The sequence below is a fragment of the Melozone crissalis genome, unplaced genomic scaffold (genome assembly GCF_028551555.1).
Source record: "Melozone crissalis strain CALT ecotype California unplaced genomic scaffold, PUWL_Pcris_2 ptg000059l_1, whole genome shotgun sequence".
NCBI classification, from domain to species: Eukaryota; Metazoa; Chordata; class Aves; order Passeriformes; family Passerellidae; genus Melozone; species Melozone crissalis.
Genome location: NW_026535837.1, coordinates 1,833,399 through 1,850,804, shown reverse-complemented (window position 1 = coordinate 1,850,804; position 17,406 = coordinate 1,833,399). Strand labels below are relative to the sequence as shown.

General features: G+C 45.6%; 1 protein-coding gene across 1 annotated transcript; it reads right to left on the bottom strand.

Moving 5' to 3' along the window:
* Positions 1–979: 979 nt before the first annotated feature.
* MCM10 (minichromosome maintenance 10 replication initiation factor) lies at positions 980–16,021 on the bottom strand. Its single transcript, XM_054287572.1, has 19 exons — positions 16,015–16,021; positions 14,923–15,243; positions 14,091–14,195; positions 13,370–13,504; positions 12,981–13,155; positions 12,136–12,301; positions 10,851–11,018; positions 9,399–9,515; positions 8,180–8,379; positions 7,163–7,263; positions 6,067–6,168; positions 5,851–5,968; positions 5,293–5,521; positions 4,336–4,495; positions 3,551–3,669; positions 2,570–2,683; positions 1,714–1,859; positions 1,462–1,504; positions 980–1,063 (listed from the first exon to the last, which is right to left on the bottom strand). Exons 1-19 carry the CDS (start codon positions 16,019–16,021, stop codon positions 980–982), a joined length of 2,610 nt encoding a protein of 869 aa, XP_054143547.1.
* Between the last annotated feature and the right edge of the window lie 1,385 nt (positions 16,022–17,406).

Genomic DNA, 17,406 nt, shown 5'->3' with positions numbered 1-17,406 from the left:
GACAAGAGGCACTGACAAGACCACTGGGACATGTGAGATGTTTAGGGGCACTTTGGTCAAATCACTAAGGTTGGGGGGGGTTTAGGCACCTAAAAATATCCTGTGATCCTACTGGGCATGAGCTAGGGGCAGGAAAAGGCTCAGGTCCAGGAAAAGCTGGTTAAATGCCCCAGGCATCCCTAGAGAGATGTGCTGTCAGAAAAATGCCTGTATGGAGACAGCTTTTCTCAGGAACCACCTCTTGGAGGGAGATTTCATCCTGCCACAGCTACTGTTCCTATTTAATATACCAGAAAAGGGGTAAAAACCTTTAAATATCACTCAGCTCTTTAAAACCACTCACAAAGTGGTGCCAGACTCATTAAAATGTTTTTCACAGTGGGAGCTACAGGTGTGTAGCCACAAGAGCTGTGTAGTGTGGATGGTGCTGGGGGACAGGGAGCTCTGAGTTTCCAGCACAAACACTGCTGCCTTGCAGGGCCAAAACCATTGGGAGGATTTTGTTACAGTTAAGCCAAGGAAAAACTCAGGATATCAGTTTGACATCTATTTCTAAGGGTTCAGTGTGAGCAATTTTGAAGCCAGTGGAGAATTCTCTGTGCCTACAACCCTCTCACACCCCTTTCTGTCCAAGAGCTGAAGACAGGTTGGCATGAACACATCAGGGTATTAATTTCATAAGTGCTTATGGAATCTACAGTCATTCCCATTCATGATGATGTGTCACCTAATAGTGAGGTCACTGATGTTGTTAGCTGGAAAGAACAGGCATGACTTTGCCTTTCACATGAAGTCTTCCTCAGTCAATTAAAAAATATCAAAGTGCAGCCTGGTGGACCCTTGGCAGAAGATCTTTTCATCAAAAACTGATTCCCCTACTGATTCATCACTAAAACTCGAATCCTCTTGGCAGTCCAGTATAAATGTGTTTCAGACACAAAAATCCATCCATATGTTATAGAAAAAAATCAACTCCAGGTCACTTAAGACTGTTGAGAAACTTTGGTTGTTCTTCTCCTCTTGGTAAAAGCGTTTCTCCACCAATCTTCGGACCTTTTTTCTCCTGGAAACATGAACCATGGAGAAGTTAAATGTGTGGTAGGATCTCCCAAACACTTCTCTGGCAGAAATTGTGGTAAATTGTGGTAGGGCTAAATTACCTGACTAAACACTGACAGACCCTCTAGGCACCTTGACATTCTGAATTCTTATAACTTTGTTCAAATGCCTTTTCCCCAAGTTAAATAAAACAAAGCTTTGAGAACAGAAAGCAAAAGGTAGAAGTGCACTATAACACAGCCTGCAGGCACCTGTGTGTACCTGACAGAATGCAGAGCTGTTGGCTTTGCTGGGAGCTCACAGGGCCACAGAACCAAAGAGGGGGACAGGGCACAGAAGCAAAGAGGGGACAGAAGTGCCACAGGAAGCAGCCAGAGTGCTGAGGTGCTCACTCACACTCACCTTTAGCATCCCATCTCGCTCCCACTTGAAGAGGCCACAGTTACTGCAAGATGAAGATGGAAGTGAGGATCACTGTGCTGTGCTTGCTACACAGCATGGGGGATCCTAAATTAGCCCCACACCCAGCCCATGCTCCTTGGCACAAGGGATAACATTCCCCTTTTAGGACATGGTTTTGTGACTCACAACAAGTTACTTGTGAAGGGACAGTCCCTAAGTCCCAGTCACTGTTTCATCAGGCTCATTCCTTACCTGCAGGGCTTTTTGGGAAGCCTGTCAAGGGAAATAGCTCTGCTTCCACAAGGACATTTGAAAAATCTCTTGATGGCCTCATGCCAGAGGTAGTTGTGGTTATCCTGCACACAAGTGTCCAGAGGCTTGAAATAGGTGTAATTACACTGTCAGGGAGGAGAGACAGAGTGTATGAGACCTGTTCTGGGGACTGGCAACAGCTGAGTGTTCAGAGGAAAGCATCCCTGTCCTCTCCCATCCTGAGGAGCCCAGCAGTTGGATCACCACCCCAGGCTTTGTCACTGCTCCTTCTAATGCCATCCTCCCCTTGCCACCACCCTGTCCTGCTCCCAGCACTTCATGGGACACAAGTCCCTCTGTGCAATCCCAAAACAGGGAGGGAAGGCAGCAAGAGGGAAAGTTCAGCAGGGGCTGAAACTTTGGAAGTTGGAGGTGATGCTTCCCTTCCTCTCAGTACATTTGGGACAGTCAGAAAGCTCCACTCCTCTTCCAGATGGCCAAGTCCCTGGAAATGCAGATAGAGAATTCCCACCCAGTGTTAATGTTTTCAAAGACTTTGCTTATGTTTTCATGAAATATGGAGAACTGAGGGTTCCTGGTACAAAGCACTTAATGAAGAAACAGAGAAATTCAGGAGAGCAATACCCATGGAACCACTGGCATAAGCACTGAAGCCTTGCCATAGCTCAGTCACTCTGAGCTGCTCTCAGCTACAGGCATGAGGAACAAAACATCAATCCCTGCCCTGGACCACAGCCAAGAGAGTGGCAGATGGGAGTCTGCAGGATAGTCCTGCACCATTTTGTAGGATCCATGTTCCACTCCCCTGCTGGTACCCTGGCTCCCCTTCACTCACTGTTTTACATGTCACAACTCGGCATTTCACTGCTTTAATGTTCCTCATCTTCTCCTCCAGTTCTTCCTTTTTCACCAGGGGCTGAAAGTATTTCTCCTGCAGTTCAGCCTCAACCTGTGGGGCACACAAAATGGGTTGTGAGGACACAAAGAGGGGAGAAGCCACTCCATAAATGGCCTTAGGGCAAATTATTATCAGGCCTGCTTGAAGCAGACTGCAGTCTGGGAGCAGAGAAACACAACATCTCTTGTTTCAAACAATCCATTATTGTACACGTGCTGCAGCTCACAGCACTGACACAAGCCAGCTCTGAAATGCAGAGTGGGAAGGTTTAGCAGCAGCAGGAAGTACTGAAATGAGCACAGAGCCACAAGGACAGTGCAGAGAAGTCAGGGAGCCAGATGGAATCAATGGAATGGGTTCTTAGCCAAAATATTACTCCCCAGAAGACCTTAAAACAACTATGACTTGTCAATAAGTGTCCAAGACAAGAGCCCTGTGCCATTGGAGGTGCTGTAACCCTGGGGAAGTGCTCAGCAGAGACCCCCCAGTGTGACAAACTCAAGCTCTCAGCTGTGCAGGGCACCTGATGGCATTTCACAGCTGACATGAGCCCCAGATGAAGGTGGCAGCTGGCTTTGTGTGGCCAAGATGCCAAGTAATGAGGGACAAAATAGGCACGTGGCTCATTTGATTTGAAGGCAGAGGGATTTTTTTGGTTATCCACCAATAGGAAACTTCACTGATTAGTCCAAACACAACAATAAAACTGGTGTCAACTGGCAACATGGCCTTACCCTGGCTCTGGCAGCAGTGCTGAGCTGCAGGCACTGTGCCCTGTGTGCCAGAGACACCCAGCCCTGCTCCTCAGGACAGTCTGGAGCCTGGGAGATGCTGGGTGCCTGCTTCTGGCTGAAATCATGAGGAGTCCAGTCAGCTCCCAATTCTAAGCCCTCAGTCACAGCTGGATGGAGGCCATACCTCTTTTAGGACATCTGTGTGCTTGGACTTGGCCTTCAGGATTTTCTGGAACTCTTCTGACTCCAGATAGGCCAGCTGCTCACGCCGCTTCTTTTGGGCAGGTTCCAGTTCATCCATTTCTAGGGAGACAAAAAGGTTCAGTCCTACAAAACAAGGCTGTGATGGCTGAACTTGCTCACTGCAGGAGAGTTTGGAAGTCTCAGGTCTCTCAGGCAGATGTTCAGGTCAAACAGCAGCCTTTCATAGTTTGGGAACATGAAAACAAGTTCAAATACGGCTTCAGAAAAAATAAAAGTATTTTTTAAAAATAACATTGCATCTTCTCTCAAAGCACTGTACTAGGAATTTTCACATTGCTCCCAGGAGTGCAAGCAGTGTTCCCTCACTGACTGATGAAGAAACTTTAAAGGGAATTAAACAATTCATCCAAGATCACACAGTAAATCACCAGCAGGCAAACTCAAGTTCCCACAAAAAATTCAGAAACCTTCCCAGGTGGGAGGGTTCTTGTTTTCCCTTGGTGAAGTCAGCCTTGCACAGCAGATGCTCAAGTGCCAGAAGAAAGGGAACAGAGATGAGCACAGGGAGATATCAGAGATTACATCTCACACTTTCTCCACAGGGTTACAGATTTTTTTAGTGTTTCCAACAAACCCTTGAAGTTCCAAACAGACCTAACTTGGCCTCTTTTTAGCACAGCAATTAAATCCTTAACCCAGAGCAACTCCTGCTCTGTCAGTAGGACAGAAGCACATTTTTCTATTCTAGAAGCTAACAGCACATACCACTGCCTGCTTCTGCACCTTGTGGCTGAGCAACATTTTTCTCAACTCTTTCAACAATTTCCAGGACATCCTCAGCATCAGCTCGTTTCCTCTTGACGCTGTTTGGGTCTGTTCTGGGGAGGATCTGGCCTTTGGCTCGCAGTCGCCGGATGGCAGCCAGCTGGAAAACAGAAAGAGCAGGGAAATGTTTGTGACCTGGCTCCAGCTCCTGATTCCAGAACTAGCAGAGGAAGGCTGTCAGCTGGGAAAACATCCACTGGCCTGACCATGGGGCTGCCTGGAGAGAGGCCCAGCAGAATTCCCAGCTCTGACACACACCCAACCTTTTGTGATTTCCCGAAGCAGAAATCACCTCTCCACAGGTGTTACCAGGCCTGGTGTCTCTGCAGCTCAGCTTTACCTGCCTCACACATCAGTAAGTTTTTCAGAGAAATCAAATCACTTGAGATTGCCACATAAATTGACAATAATTAGGAACTAATAAAAAATTTATTACAACTATTCCTTCTCATACTCCCAGAATGCTAAGACTTCCTCATTCTAGCTGGAAAAGTTTCTTTGACAAACAAATGAACATATTTTTGCCAAAAAAAGATGCAGTCTGTTTTGGCTGGAAAACAAAATTATCCAGACTCAAGACACAACACAGCTAAACCAGTTGCTTACCCACCTGTCAAACAAAACACCTGCAATACACTGCACTAGCAGTGCCAGAGTTTAGCACTCCAGGGATTTTCAGCACACATCCCTTCCCTCAAGAGATTGACTGAAGGCAAGATGGCAGCATGGACTTTGGCACTGACAGCTATCCTGTGTGCTGGAATATGGCCAGAGTGATCCCACAAATGAGAAACTTCACTAACACCAGAACTGAGCTGACCAAAGACTCCTCTTCTATCACAAACCAAGTTTCCCTTAACCTCTGTTTAATACTTTAAAGATCCAAAGAGCTGGTACCTTTTTGGCTTCTGCCAAGCTGTCCAGCTTTGGCCTTGGAGGAGGAGACTTGTCAAAGAAGAGGATATCTTCTCCTTCTGAGAAGCCTGTGCCTAGCCTGGGCCTTTGAGGAGTTGACATTTTTGCAGCTTTGGGAAACTCTGCCCCAGGCACTGGGGAATGGAGGGAGGTCTGTTTGGAGGAGGATGGGAGAGCAGGAGTGCTGGCTTTACTTGTGTTCTGGAGAAACCTTGTGAGACAAGAATAATTCATTCAATTAGAGACATAAATCACAGAGAAAAAGGTATAAGAAACAAATAGGAGGGGATGCAGGCTATGATTTTTTACTAATTGGCCTTTAACTGCTAAAGAAACACACAGCAATTTTGGCATTCAGAAGAAAACAAGACTGGTAAAGGACTCACTGGGTCACTGAAATCAAGAGTGACTTGAACAAGACCAATTGTTTTCAAAGCTCAAATCAGAGAGAGACATCACACAAAGCTGAGAAGTGAAAACACAGCTATCCTTATGGATACAACAATAGAACCTTCCTGTGAAAGCCAGTGTGTGTCTTACCGCCTCTGAATCTCTTCAGATCGCTTTTTTCTGGCCTCCAACAATTTCTGTTTCTGTTGCTTGAGCAGGGCTGAAGCAGAGATAGACTGGAAATCTGCCCCTTGCTTCTTTTCAGCATCTGGGAAAAAATAATAAAGCAAAATAAAAGGCCACTTTGTTCAGAAGGAGGTAGAGTGATTTTAGGAGTGGGTCTTCCTTCAGGCAAAAGGACAGTACCTGTTTTGGTCCAGTGTTTGCAGAGGTTTCGTGCCCCAAAAGTTGGCTGTGCCAGCAGTTCCCTGAACTCTTCAGAACACTGCATGGGTCTCTTTGCTGCACCTGAGTGGAGGAGCAGAAATACAACAGATTTGACCTGAGGAAGGGAAGCAGGCCTGGCTTCTGAGATGTAAACTTGTCTAGGTTGGAAGAAACCCTTGCAGGTCAGCTGAGCACTTCTCAAAGCAAGACCAACCTTTACATTATATTTGGTTGCCCAAGGTCTTGTCATTTGTCACAGACATTTCTATCCCTTCAGCAACTCAATCACTCAGTTCCTCATCAGCCCTGGCTGTCTGTGTTACTCCCACCATTCCTGTTTTTAGGATCGTGAAGGCTCCACACTTTATCCCTGGAGAATTCAGAGCAGCCAAAAGCTGCCATGGACATACACTGTGTTGTCTGAAATGGAGGCAACCAACAGATGGAACTGAAAGATGTAAATAAGTCTAAGTGGCACCTAGAATAGTTTGAATAATCTGTCACCTGCTGTCCAAGGAACATAAAGAGTGTAATATTAAATGCTTTACAGAAACAAAACAGAGGCAGGAAAGACTGATGACATCCCAGGGGCTACAAAAGGAACATGCTTTGACACAAAAGAAAAGCACTGGAAACAAGGTGGGTTCTCAGGAGGTTGCCTGCATTGCAGGCCTGACTGATTTATACTTAGTATTCCTTAGAAGCTTTCAAGGTGGCAGAAGTAATTTATTTTAATCAAATAAAATAAATCCTCTGGTTCAAAGTTCTTAAAACTTCCAATTCCCATTAATCTGGCAAAGATCTTCTGTCACTGTCCAATGACAGAACAGGAGACTTAATTTGGGGGCACTGATGAAAAAAAGATCCATGAAGCCACACAGCTGCTTATTACATTTGCCTTGAAACTGTGATCTAAAGGGGGAGGAGGAGTTTTGACCAACTAAGGAAGCAAATGACCCCTTCTGCAGCAAAGTGACTGCCAGGTTCAGTTAGTGACTAGAAGGCCCTGGGACACATCTACACATCAAGCTGGGAACATCTAAAGAGTGAAGAGACCACTTGAGTAATTGGGTACCAATTTTCTGCCTGGTTTCCTGGACAATTGCATCAGATCCTTTCACGACCAGGTTGGAGAGAGTGGTTTGAATCTTCCTTTTTGGCACAGCAGCTGCAGCACTAGAAAGAGGAAACAAATGTACAACATCAGAGTTTTCCCCTGCTTGGAGCAAGGACAGAAGCCTGAACACTAGCCCAGTGCTACAACAGAACTCCAGCCACCCTAAAGGGCCAGCTGTCTGGTTTTTGGAGGGATGTGAATCTAAATCCAAATTCCAGCATAATGTTTAGGATCTCCTTTTTCTCCCTTTGTTGAGATATGGATTTCCTATGCATTACAGGAAAGCTAAACATAGATCAAAGCTTTGCTTTGCTCACAGGTTGTTCCAGGGATGGAAAGAAGGTTGAAGTTGCTTCATTACTGTGGAGTCACACCAGGTGTCAGAGGGCAGTGGAAAGAGAATAAAAGCTGTGTCCAAGCACAGGGCTGGATCCAGCTGTGACTCATCTTTCCACAGCTGTCTTCATGGGATTTGGATAAAGGACCTGACCCCTATGAGATGCCTACTGATCTTGGTCAGTCCTGTTTCCTCATTAACCCAGAGTGACACTGTATTATTTCAGCCAGGGAAGACATGAGGAAATACAGAAAACACTGACTCTGGGATTAAATGCAGTAAGCCATAAGAAAATACAGTTACAATCTCAGAGACTGAAATGCTTGGGATCTCATGATGTCAAAGTCCATTAATCTACTGAAACACAAAGCTGCCTGGCTTCACACCACAGTATTTATGTAGAGGTAAAAACAACCCTTACCACATGTTAGTACCAACTTAAAATTTTCCTGTCAAACAGCAGCTCTGCCACCCTGTGTGGCCAGTAGGATTATGCCAAGTGTGGGGCTTTATTCCTGCTTGGTGAATGTAGTTAAGGCAAAGGCATTCTCTAAATGAATAGACTCCCTTAGACATAGCTTCAGTATATATGAGGGAAATTCTGTTCAAAAGCAAGGGAAAGAAATGGTTTATCTTACACTGAGGCTGCATATGCTGCTGAAGAGACTCCTCCATAGTAAAAGCCATCCTGGCACAGCCTCTCCTTCAAAGTGGGATTTTTCCGACCGGCTTTTCTGGGAGTGCGGCCCCCAGAGAAGGTGGATTGCAGATCTGCCCGCCTCGAGCTGAGCCTCTTGTACTGGGACTGGATGTGGTACTGGCAGTATTCACAGTCATTCTGAAAAGAAACAGGAGGAGCCTGTTACACAACACCAGCAGTTACAATTCCCTTCGTTCCTCTCCCCCACATGCATCCTGGTATGGCTGAAATGAAGTAACACCTCTACTGTGGTATTCCGGCATTTGATCAACTAAGCAAAAATATGCCCACACTCGAGCAACAAAAAACAAAGCTAAAATTGCCTGTACTAATCACTAGAAACAAACCTGTGCATCAAAGAATTTTAATGCCATTCCTTGAAGTCAGCTCATTTCCCACCCAGGACATCTTGCCCAGATTCTGTATTCTTGACTCTACTCAGTTTTATGTACTGTCTGCATAGACTGCTCCTAAAGTAGGTCTGCAATCACAGTCTCGATTGGCTACAAGTTCCTTCTCTATTTTTCTTCTTCCCAGTTCTTCATTCCTTCATTTTTTCTCCTCCTTCTGATACTCTACTGTCTTCAACCCTTCTGACTCAGACAAGGTTCCCTTTCAGGTATCACAGTATCACCATAGCCATGAAGTAACATAATGCACAATCCTTTAAACTAGTACAAGTCAGTAATGTCCCAAAGGAAGGATCCCAAAATTTTTTTCTCTCATTTCCAGTGCCCCATATTCAGGTGTAATTATCCTAACAGCTTGCAGGTATGCTGGACATGGGAGCTCATTGGGTGAAAATCATTCCAAAAAATAGCCATTCCCAAAAAATAAATTGTGTTGCTTTTCTCTGGATGAGTTTTCTAGTGCAGTGCATGGAAGCTTGCACTGGAGCAAAGGAGAGTGAAAGGGTGTGGTGGTATCATGGGTCAGGACCATCTCCTTTCACTGCAGCACCAACCTGGCATTTAGGGAAATCCCCTGCACAGTGACAGCACAGACACAGCTCCTCTGGGTTTCATTTCTCACTTTCTCCACCCACTTTAGTTAGGTGCAAGTCAAGATCCAGAAACAAGTAAAAAAGTATCAGTAGAAAATCAGCAGCCAGATTTTCACCAACAGCTTAGAAATGCCCTGACTACTGAGATACAGACCAGGTTCACAATCTGTGCACAGGGATCACCATTCTTCTTCCTGGCTTTGCAGGTGCCCATATCCAGAGCTTCTCCCATGAGGAGGATCTTCTGGGGATGGTCAATGGACAAACACACCTAGACAGAAAACAGAACACTCCTGGTTAGACCTCTTTGTCACTGCTTTGTCCCTGATCTGGCTCGGTACCTCTGGTACTAACAATGTAGTTTTAAAATGCAGGCCTAGCTTAAGGAAGTGACATGTCCTATTCAGATTGAGAAATGACTCAGTTAAAAATAAAAAAATGAATTTATTTCTCACAAAGAGAAGAAAGGCATATAAGTTCTATGCTCAGAGCCTCAGGAAACCAAAGAACACCTAAGGCAGTTCTGATTGTGCTGTAAATGCTCCTGTGCAGCTGCTTGGCTCTGATACCACCATGACCCCCACATCCAGCAAGGGATGGGAGGAAGAGCAGTACCAGGGCTCTCTGTCCTTCTCCAAATGTCTTGGTCTGATCAAAACTGAGTCCTGTGCAAGAAGAGTGTCTGCTTCACACAACCAGATACAACAGGGACTGTGTCTGTAGCCAAGGGACAATTTCAGAAGTCAGTTTTAATGCAGTAATAAATGTGAACATTTTAGCTGGGAAGAGCCATTCTTGACAGTTAAATGCAGCCCTCCTATTAAATCTGGTGTGCTTTTCTGCTCACCAATGGGACTGTCTACTGCTTATTCATGCTAATTTAAGCAATTATATAGCTTAAAAGACAATTAATGAGAGCCTTAATTTTTCTATTTGGAGAATTTAACATGCAGAACACTACATGGTCAGCTACTAGACTGAAATTTCCCTTGACAGAAGTAACTGAAACAGGTTCCATTCCAGTGCAATTAAAAATATATTAATTTATTAGCAAAATGAAGCCATCTTAAATGTTCTGCATGTTTGCATTTATAAATAATTAAGCAAGTGAACTACTATGTATCAGCTGACATTTATTTACACAATACATTGCTTGTTTAATAAATCAAATATTGCTGCCTCTCTGTTGTGATTTTTGAACCAGAAACATTTTGAAATCATATCTCATGCTTGAATTGGAAGAGAGAAAATGTGTTTTTCCACCTTTTTCAGCTTTGAGAGACCTCTAGGCTGAAATAGGTGTTACACTGAAGTAGCTGAATAAACTGAAATGAAAATACACTCTCTATATTTGTGGAAGAGCCAACTGCTATCAAGAGCAGATGAAAAATGGAATAAACTCTGGGTTTAAATGCTTAATAGGACTTCTTGAAGTTCAGTCTCCCAGGAGGCCAGGAGCAGATATGCACCATGCAATGCAATTCCAACTGTTGGGCAGACTGCTGCAATTTCAACCTGCAGATGTGCTATAAAGTGAAATCACAGCCAGATTTGAAAAGGTTCAGCTATAGGTTTTTATCTAGAGCTGAATGAAAAATCCTCTCACCTCATCTGAGCCTTCTTTAGGTTTCATGGGGTTGGCATTGAGCAGGCCAATGACAGTGCCTTGCTCAGTCTTCCAGTGCTCCTTGTGGACCTCCCCGAACAGGAAGAGCGAGACGCACTCGCTGAGGTCGCGCAGGTCGTTGAGCCGCCAGATGCTGAAGGTCCTGCCCTGGAACAGAACAGACATCCCCTTTCCTTCCAGCTGTGCTGCACACACTGCCTGGCTCCCCTCTGGCTGCTCCTTTCAAACAGCTACTCTGGCTTCCCCCTCCCAAGGTTTTCATGATTTAGAAAAGCACAATTTGTAATCTCAGTAGAGCTTAGGTACAGTATCTCCAGCCTTCCACGCTGCCAGTTTCTGGGGTTCCTAAAGGCCAAAATAGCAAATAATTCTGCTCCTACCCTACCAACCTTTCTGATATCAAACTGGGCAGCACACTTGTTTGTTGAATAAAGAGGTTTTTACCCCACTGAACACACAAAACCATGGCTTATCCAGATCTCTTTCATCAATGAGTTTCTACAGGACACAAACAATACTGGATGAAACCAGACAAGCCAAGATCTTTACTACAGAAGTTTTCCATTAACTACATTGTGGAAACCCAGGGCACCGGGAATATTTCTGTCTGCTCTGGGGTGCCCTGACCCCCAGGGGAGCACTGACTTTGACCCTCATTCAGGGAGAAAGTTTCCTAGACTTCAGGATAGACTGGAATCCACAAAAGTGTGCAACAGATTATAGAGAGTAGTGTAGGTGCATCACTTGGTGAGAAATTTAGGTTTTGGGATTTTTAGTATGTTGTGGATAGAAGCAAGATGGAGGGCACAGGGTGTCATCCTGGATTTCTTCTTCATGCTTCTTCTTCCTTCTTCTCCATGGGTTTGGGTGGCATTTTGTAATTGGGCAGGAAAGTCCCATTGCAGCTATGTGGGATCAGTTATTGGGGTAAAAGGGAAAATAATCTGGGTGTCAGTTCTTAATTGAATAGTTTAGTCTTAAAGGACCTTGTAACAAGAGATTGTTGGCCATTTTGTGCCTTCTAATGAAAAGGTGCCCAACTCACAGCAGTGACACTGTTTTACTGATAAGAAATAATAAACAGCTGAGTCCCAACATGAACTGCCATCTCAAGTGCCTTCAATCCAGACCCAGAGGAACCCACAACTGGTAGTCCCACACTTCATGAAGTTGGCTGATTAAGGTGAAGATCTAGGGAAGTTTCTCAGGAAACACCACCAGCACTTCACTTGAACTGAGCAGGGGATACAGTGATGTTACTTACATTATTTGCACTCTGAGGAGTGACCTTCTTCACTATGACTCCAAATGTTACCCAGTCTATTTCCTCCAGATTCTCAGTAGCAAGTTTGCTCTTCAGCTGAGACAGTCGGATGAGTTTCCTGTTGGCCATTTTCCTGTCCATTTCAGCTGAAGACACCCGGGGTTTTCTACATCCAGTGAAAGAGGTAAAAGACAACACATCCATTGGCACCAATGCACAATGAAAACCAACCAGCACTTCCCTGGGGAGACATCATCTTCCTGCAAAACACCTCTGTGCCTTGGTTCACCCTGAGTTCACTTGAAATAAAACCCCCCATAATCAGAAAGCTACTGATAACGCTGCACTGCAACTCAGCCCCAAGCCTACCTGAACTCTGCTTATTTCAGACTAACCAGGAATGGCTGACTGAGCTGGGAATGCAGCTCTGGTTCTGGTGAGGACACCGTGAGGATTCAGAGTCCTCTTGTGGCCACACTGAGTATAGGGATGGTGAGTGGCTCCTGAGGCTTCTGTGTGCAGCAAAATCTGGCTCAACTGGAGCTCAGCTGGGCTTTGCACATGGCCACTGCTTCCCTGCTCTGCCACTGAGGATATCAAGGGAAAGGCAGTGCTAATGCAATTAGAGCTTTTCTGTTAGAAAAGAACAGAGGTGAAAACAGAAACATGGTACTAAGCCAAAAGTCACTGTTACATGATTGCTGATTACCAGCCAGTGCTGTGGCTTTGTGTTACATCCCTTGATGACAAGTGACTAATCTGACATGGTTAATATATACATGGTGTTTTCTTTGCCTTTACTGGAGGGGTTGTCCCCAGACAGGGCTCAGAGCTGGGCTGCTGACCTTAATCTCAGTCCTGAGAAGGTTTCCACAGACACTGGCTGTGTGGTTGTGCTGGAGCATGCAGGCACCTGAGGAGTCTTCTCTCTGGTCACCTTACTGGGGGTGTTCCCTACGGCAGACTGGAGAGGCTGGAACGCCAGACTGAGGACTTGCCGTGGAGGAGGAATCTTGTTCTCTTTAGCAGAAGAAAAAAGGCATAGCTCCCATTACAAAGAATGCAATAATTACCTTAATAATTAATGAACAAGCTCTCTGACACTGTGACCAGATCACTGCTGATGCACTGAGCAGCATAACACTGCCCTGGATGTGTCCACACCACTGCTGGGAACTATAACCTTTCCACAGAAGCTCAGTGGTTTTAGTAAAAGGTAGACTGGGAATGGTACCTGCTGAGGATGCTTTTGATTTCTGCCTTCCTTGCTTGGCTGGTGGTAAAGGATTGCCCAGCTGGGCTGAGAAGCATGGTGACTCTTGCAGCTTCTGAACTTTTCTTTCCTTTAAGGGTGGACAGGGAGATTTACCTGGCCAAGGGAACAAAAAACTATGAGACCTCAGGATTTGCACTTAGACTCTAAGCACTGCTCCAAACTGTGTAATTCCTGAATAACAAGTCCAAGTCAGTGCCCCACATGGAAACCTTTCAGCCAAGTTATCAGCTGAAATGCAACAGCTGAAAAAGTGCCAAAGACTCTTCCCCATGACAGCTTAAGACTTTGGATGTCACTGCAACCTCAAAGCTGTGGAAAGTAGAAACATCCCCTGCTTTGCAATCTTTCCATGAAGTTTCATTACTACATCCAGCACACTCTAGCAACAAACACAGCTGCATATACTGGGTGTACCAACATCTGCCAGTAAAAAGGGACACCTCCAGAAGAGTCTGGAGCACTTTGTCATGAAACCTGTCCAATGCAGAATTAACCCACAATGCAGAGACCAAAACTGATTTCATTTGTAGCTGTAAGAAACAACCTGTGTGGGAACACACCAGATCACCACTCCTCCTTGCTACTTAGTGCCTGCTTCAGGATTACTTTAAGTGTCCTGCCTGTAAACTCACATGGGTAAGCCAATAAATCATAAATCCATTTAATTAAGTTTCATTACCAGGGGTTTTCTTCTCAGGGCCTGAACTGGATTGCTGCCCAAGAGCAGTCTTCTGCAACTGCTCCTGTAACGTCTTCATCTGCTCTTGCAATTTTCTCAGCTCAGCTAGGAAAAAAAGGAGAAGAAAAAGGATAATAATGAAGACAGCAGGAAGCCATTGCACACAGGGATTTATGAGATCCCTGGAAGTCTGGCAGTTTTACTGCATCATGGAAACTTTAATGAAGACTTGAGTCATAATGCAGATTTACTTGATTCTACATAACTCATAGTGAAGGCAAACTTTTCTATAGAGCCTGGAGCTGAGTCCTCTCATAAAAATATTTTACTTAATTGTGGTGTGTTCATTCCCATGTTGAATCAAACTTTTCTGCTCACCATGAGACAATTTAAATGGCTGATGATTGCACTCCTTAGCACAAAGTACTTCCTTATCTAATCAAATACACAGCCTGGACACAGGAAAGCTGTGACCAGCTCTGCTTCCACACTAGTGGGGCAGAACCTCCTGGCAATAATCCTGTGGGGGAAGGGACTGGTGTGCTGGTGAAAGATGCCAGGATGATATCTGATGCCCTGAAGACTGAGGCAATATTGCTCTGCATCAGACAAGGCACAGCTCTCTCAGTCTCCCTGGCTTAGTTAAATCCTCTCTTTCTTTTGGGAAAACAGGTTTGGTGAGTTTGGCCACTGGGTGCTGAAACTTTCACAAGGCCTTTCAGTATTTCCTCTCCAGCCCTCATCAAGAAGGGGCAGGCCATACCTCCTGCTCTCTAGCTCTCTAAAGACAGAATATATCAACAAAACAGATCAAAGATGCTGTTGCAGAAACCTTGCAGTTCTTCATTGGTTTTCTCCTTTGCCTGACTGGGAGCTGAAGTGGGGACAGCTTTCTCTGCCTCCTCCTCTTCCACCAGGTCCTCTACATCTCCAAACAGCATAGCCAAGTTCTCCTTCTGCTCATCAACCGTGCTGTCCTCAGCATCAGCCTCCTCAGTGTAGGATGCATCATCTTCTGCATCAAAGAGCTCATCGTACTCATCTGGTTCTCCATCTTCATCCTCGGGAGCATCTTCCTCCTCAGGAGAGTTCCCCTCCTCAGGTGCTTCATTTTCTTCCAGAAGAGAAGCCAGCAGATCCAAGTCATCATCAGCTAAGGCAAAAATCAGAGTTATTTCTGTCAAGTGAAGGAAAATCTGCTAAGGAAAAAACATCCAAGACACCTTGATTACAGGCTAATGACAACTGAAACTAAATCAGAGCAGCAAGTAGCATTTAAAAAAAAACACATTTCAGGTTTATCTAAAGGCATCTAGAGCAGCTTCTGGCTGTGAGGCCAGATGGAAATGCAGTTGCAGATGCTCTCAGCTCGTGGCACAGGCTGGTAAGTCAGCAGAAAACTTGCCACCTGCTCAGCACTGGCTTTTCCTCCTCTGCAGTTTCTTGAACAGCAGCTGCTGTTACACTGAAAAGCCTGGAACCTGTAAACATGTAGCCAACAGAGACAGTCATGTGGCTTTTGCCAAAGGAAGGGGAAGAGGGATGTGCAAGGCAGGCAACAAAGCATCTCATAGCATAGAGTTTGCTCCCAGAAAAAAGTAGAGAACAAAGAAATAGGGACAAAAATGGAGAAAAGATAAGTACAGAGAGAGGAATGTGACAGAGCAGGAATGAAAATCTGAGCAAACCAAGAAACTGATTTAGCCTTTGCTGATGAGGAAAACACCAAACCAGGGAAGGCAAAGAGCAGCCTAACAGAAAAGTGACAATAAAGAAAGCAAGAGGCAACCTCAAAGGACTCAGCAAATAAACTCAGTGGAGTGTTAATTTCTTTGCTAAAAGCCTCGCCAGCCTGAACTTATTAGCTAACAGGCTGATAAGAAGAAAAGTTTCCCAGCCAAAGGAAGAGAATTTTCTCCCTTACCATCCATAGTTTCACCAGAATTTCTTCAAGAGCTCCTCAAGGCAAAAATATTCTGTTATGAGAACAAAAGTGATACTGTTAAAGTAGATGTACCCTATCTAGAAATATATATTGTTATTGTGTTCAAGCTATAAGATTGCAAGTTGTCAAATAAGGAGCCTGGTTTTGTTTAGAGCCACGGATGAGAACTCCACTCAATTTAAAACCCCCACATACATTTTCTACATCGAAACTCTGACCCATGCTGAACCCGCTGCAGTGTAAGGACACTACTTTTATATAAAAAAGCCCATTACAGACACAGAATTTAAGAAATGCCTACTACATTCTCATAGTAATAACCATTTCCACCTCACTCAATTACACTGAGTATATCATAATTACAACTAGCATTTAATTAGTTATTAAAGTCTAACAGTTGTTATTCTCAAAGCGTTTCTCACAGCTTCTCCATAGGTCCGTGAAAAAATAAATCAGCACGGCCGGGCATGAATGGGCCAGGGAAGCTTGGCTAACAAAGATGGGATATCCACTGAGGCCAAATGAGTCAAAAACCCAAACTCGAACTATGCTTACAGACCTTCCTGCTGCAGAATTTTTTGTTTCGCCCGCTTTTGATAGTTTCCTCATGCTCCAAAATATTCATTTGCAGCAACACTGCTTAACCCGCGCGAGCAGGGAAGGCCGGTGACCACCGCGCATCCCGCGCTTTTCCCCTCACGGTTCCCTCCTCGCTCGGCCGCCTCCCTCACCCAGAACCTCGACCGCCTGTGGGGCTCCCTCTCCTGCGGCTCCCCGACCCTCGGCTCAGGCTCCATACCCTGGTATCGCTCCGTGTGCCCGGGGATCGCCGTGTGCCCCGGGATGGCTCCGCTCCCCGCGCTCTCCCGCTCCCCTCACACACCCCGCTCACCGCCGCTCCCGCCGCCACCAGTACCCGCCAGAATTCGGAGCGGCCCCGCCCCTTCCCGCGCATGCGCGCTCACGCCATCTTTAGTGCTGGCAGCCGCGGCGTTGCCGGCGCCATCTCGGCTGTGGGCGGGCGGAGGGGAAGGGGCGGGCGCCCCCTGAGGGAGGCGATGGCGGCGTGGGGATCCCAGAATCGATGGGATTGGAAAAGTCCTATCGAGTCCAACCTATAAGAGATCACTACCTGTCAACTAGATCACGGCACTGACTGCCATGTCCGGACTTTCCTTAAACATTTGCAGGGACGGTCACTCCAATGTGGAACCATCCTTTCTGTGAAGATAGTGCTCCCACTGTCCAACCTAAACCTGTCCTGATGCAGCTTGAAGCCATGTCCTCTCATCCTGTAACCTGGAAGATGAGCCCGACCCCCACCTGGCTCCTGTCAGGGAGGTGCAGAGAGTGAAAAGGTCCCCCTGAGCC

What these genes read in the sequence shown, in the direction of transcription:
- MCM10 (XM_054287572.1), bottom strand. An exon ending in AGGTGCAGAAGCAGGCAGTG is followed by an intron (nt 3,670 to 4,335) that starts GTATGTGCTGTT and finishes TTGTCTCCCTAG; the next exon opens with AAATGGATGAACTGGAACCT. An exon ending in GAGTTGTGACATGTAAAACA is followed by an intron (nt 1,860 to 2,569) that starts GTGAGTGAAGGG and finishes CCTCCCTGACAG; the next exon opens with TGTAATTACACCTATTTCAA.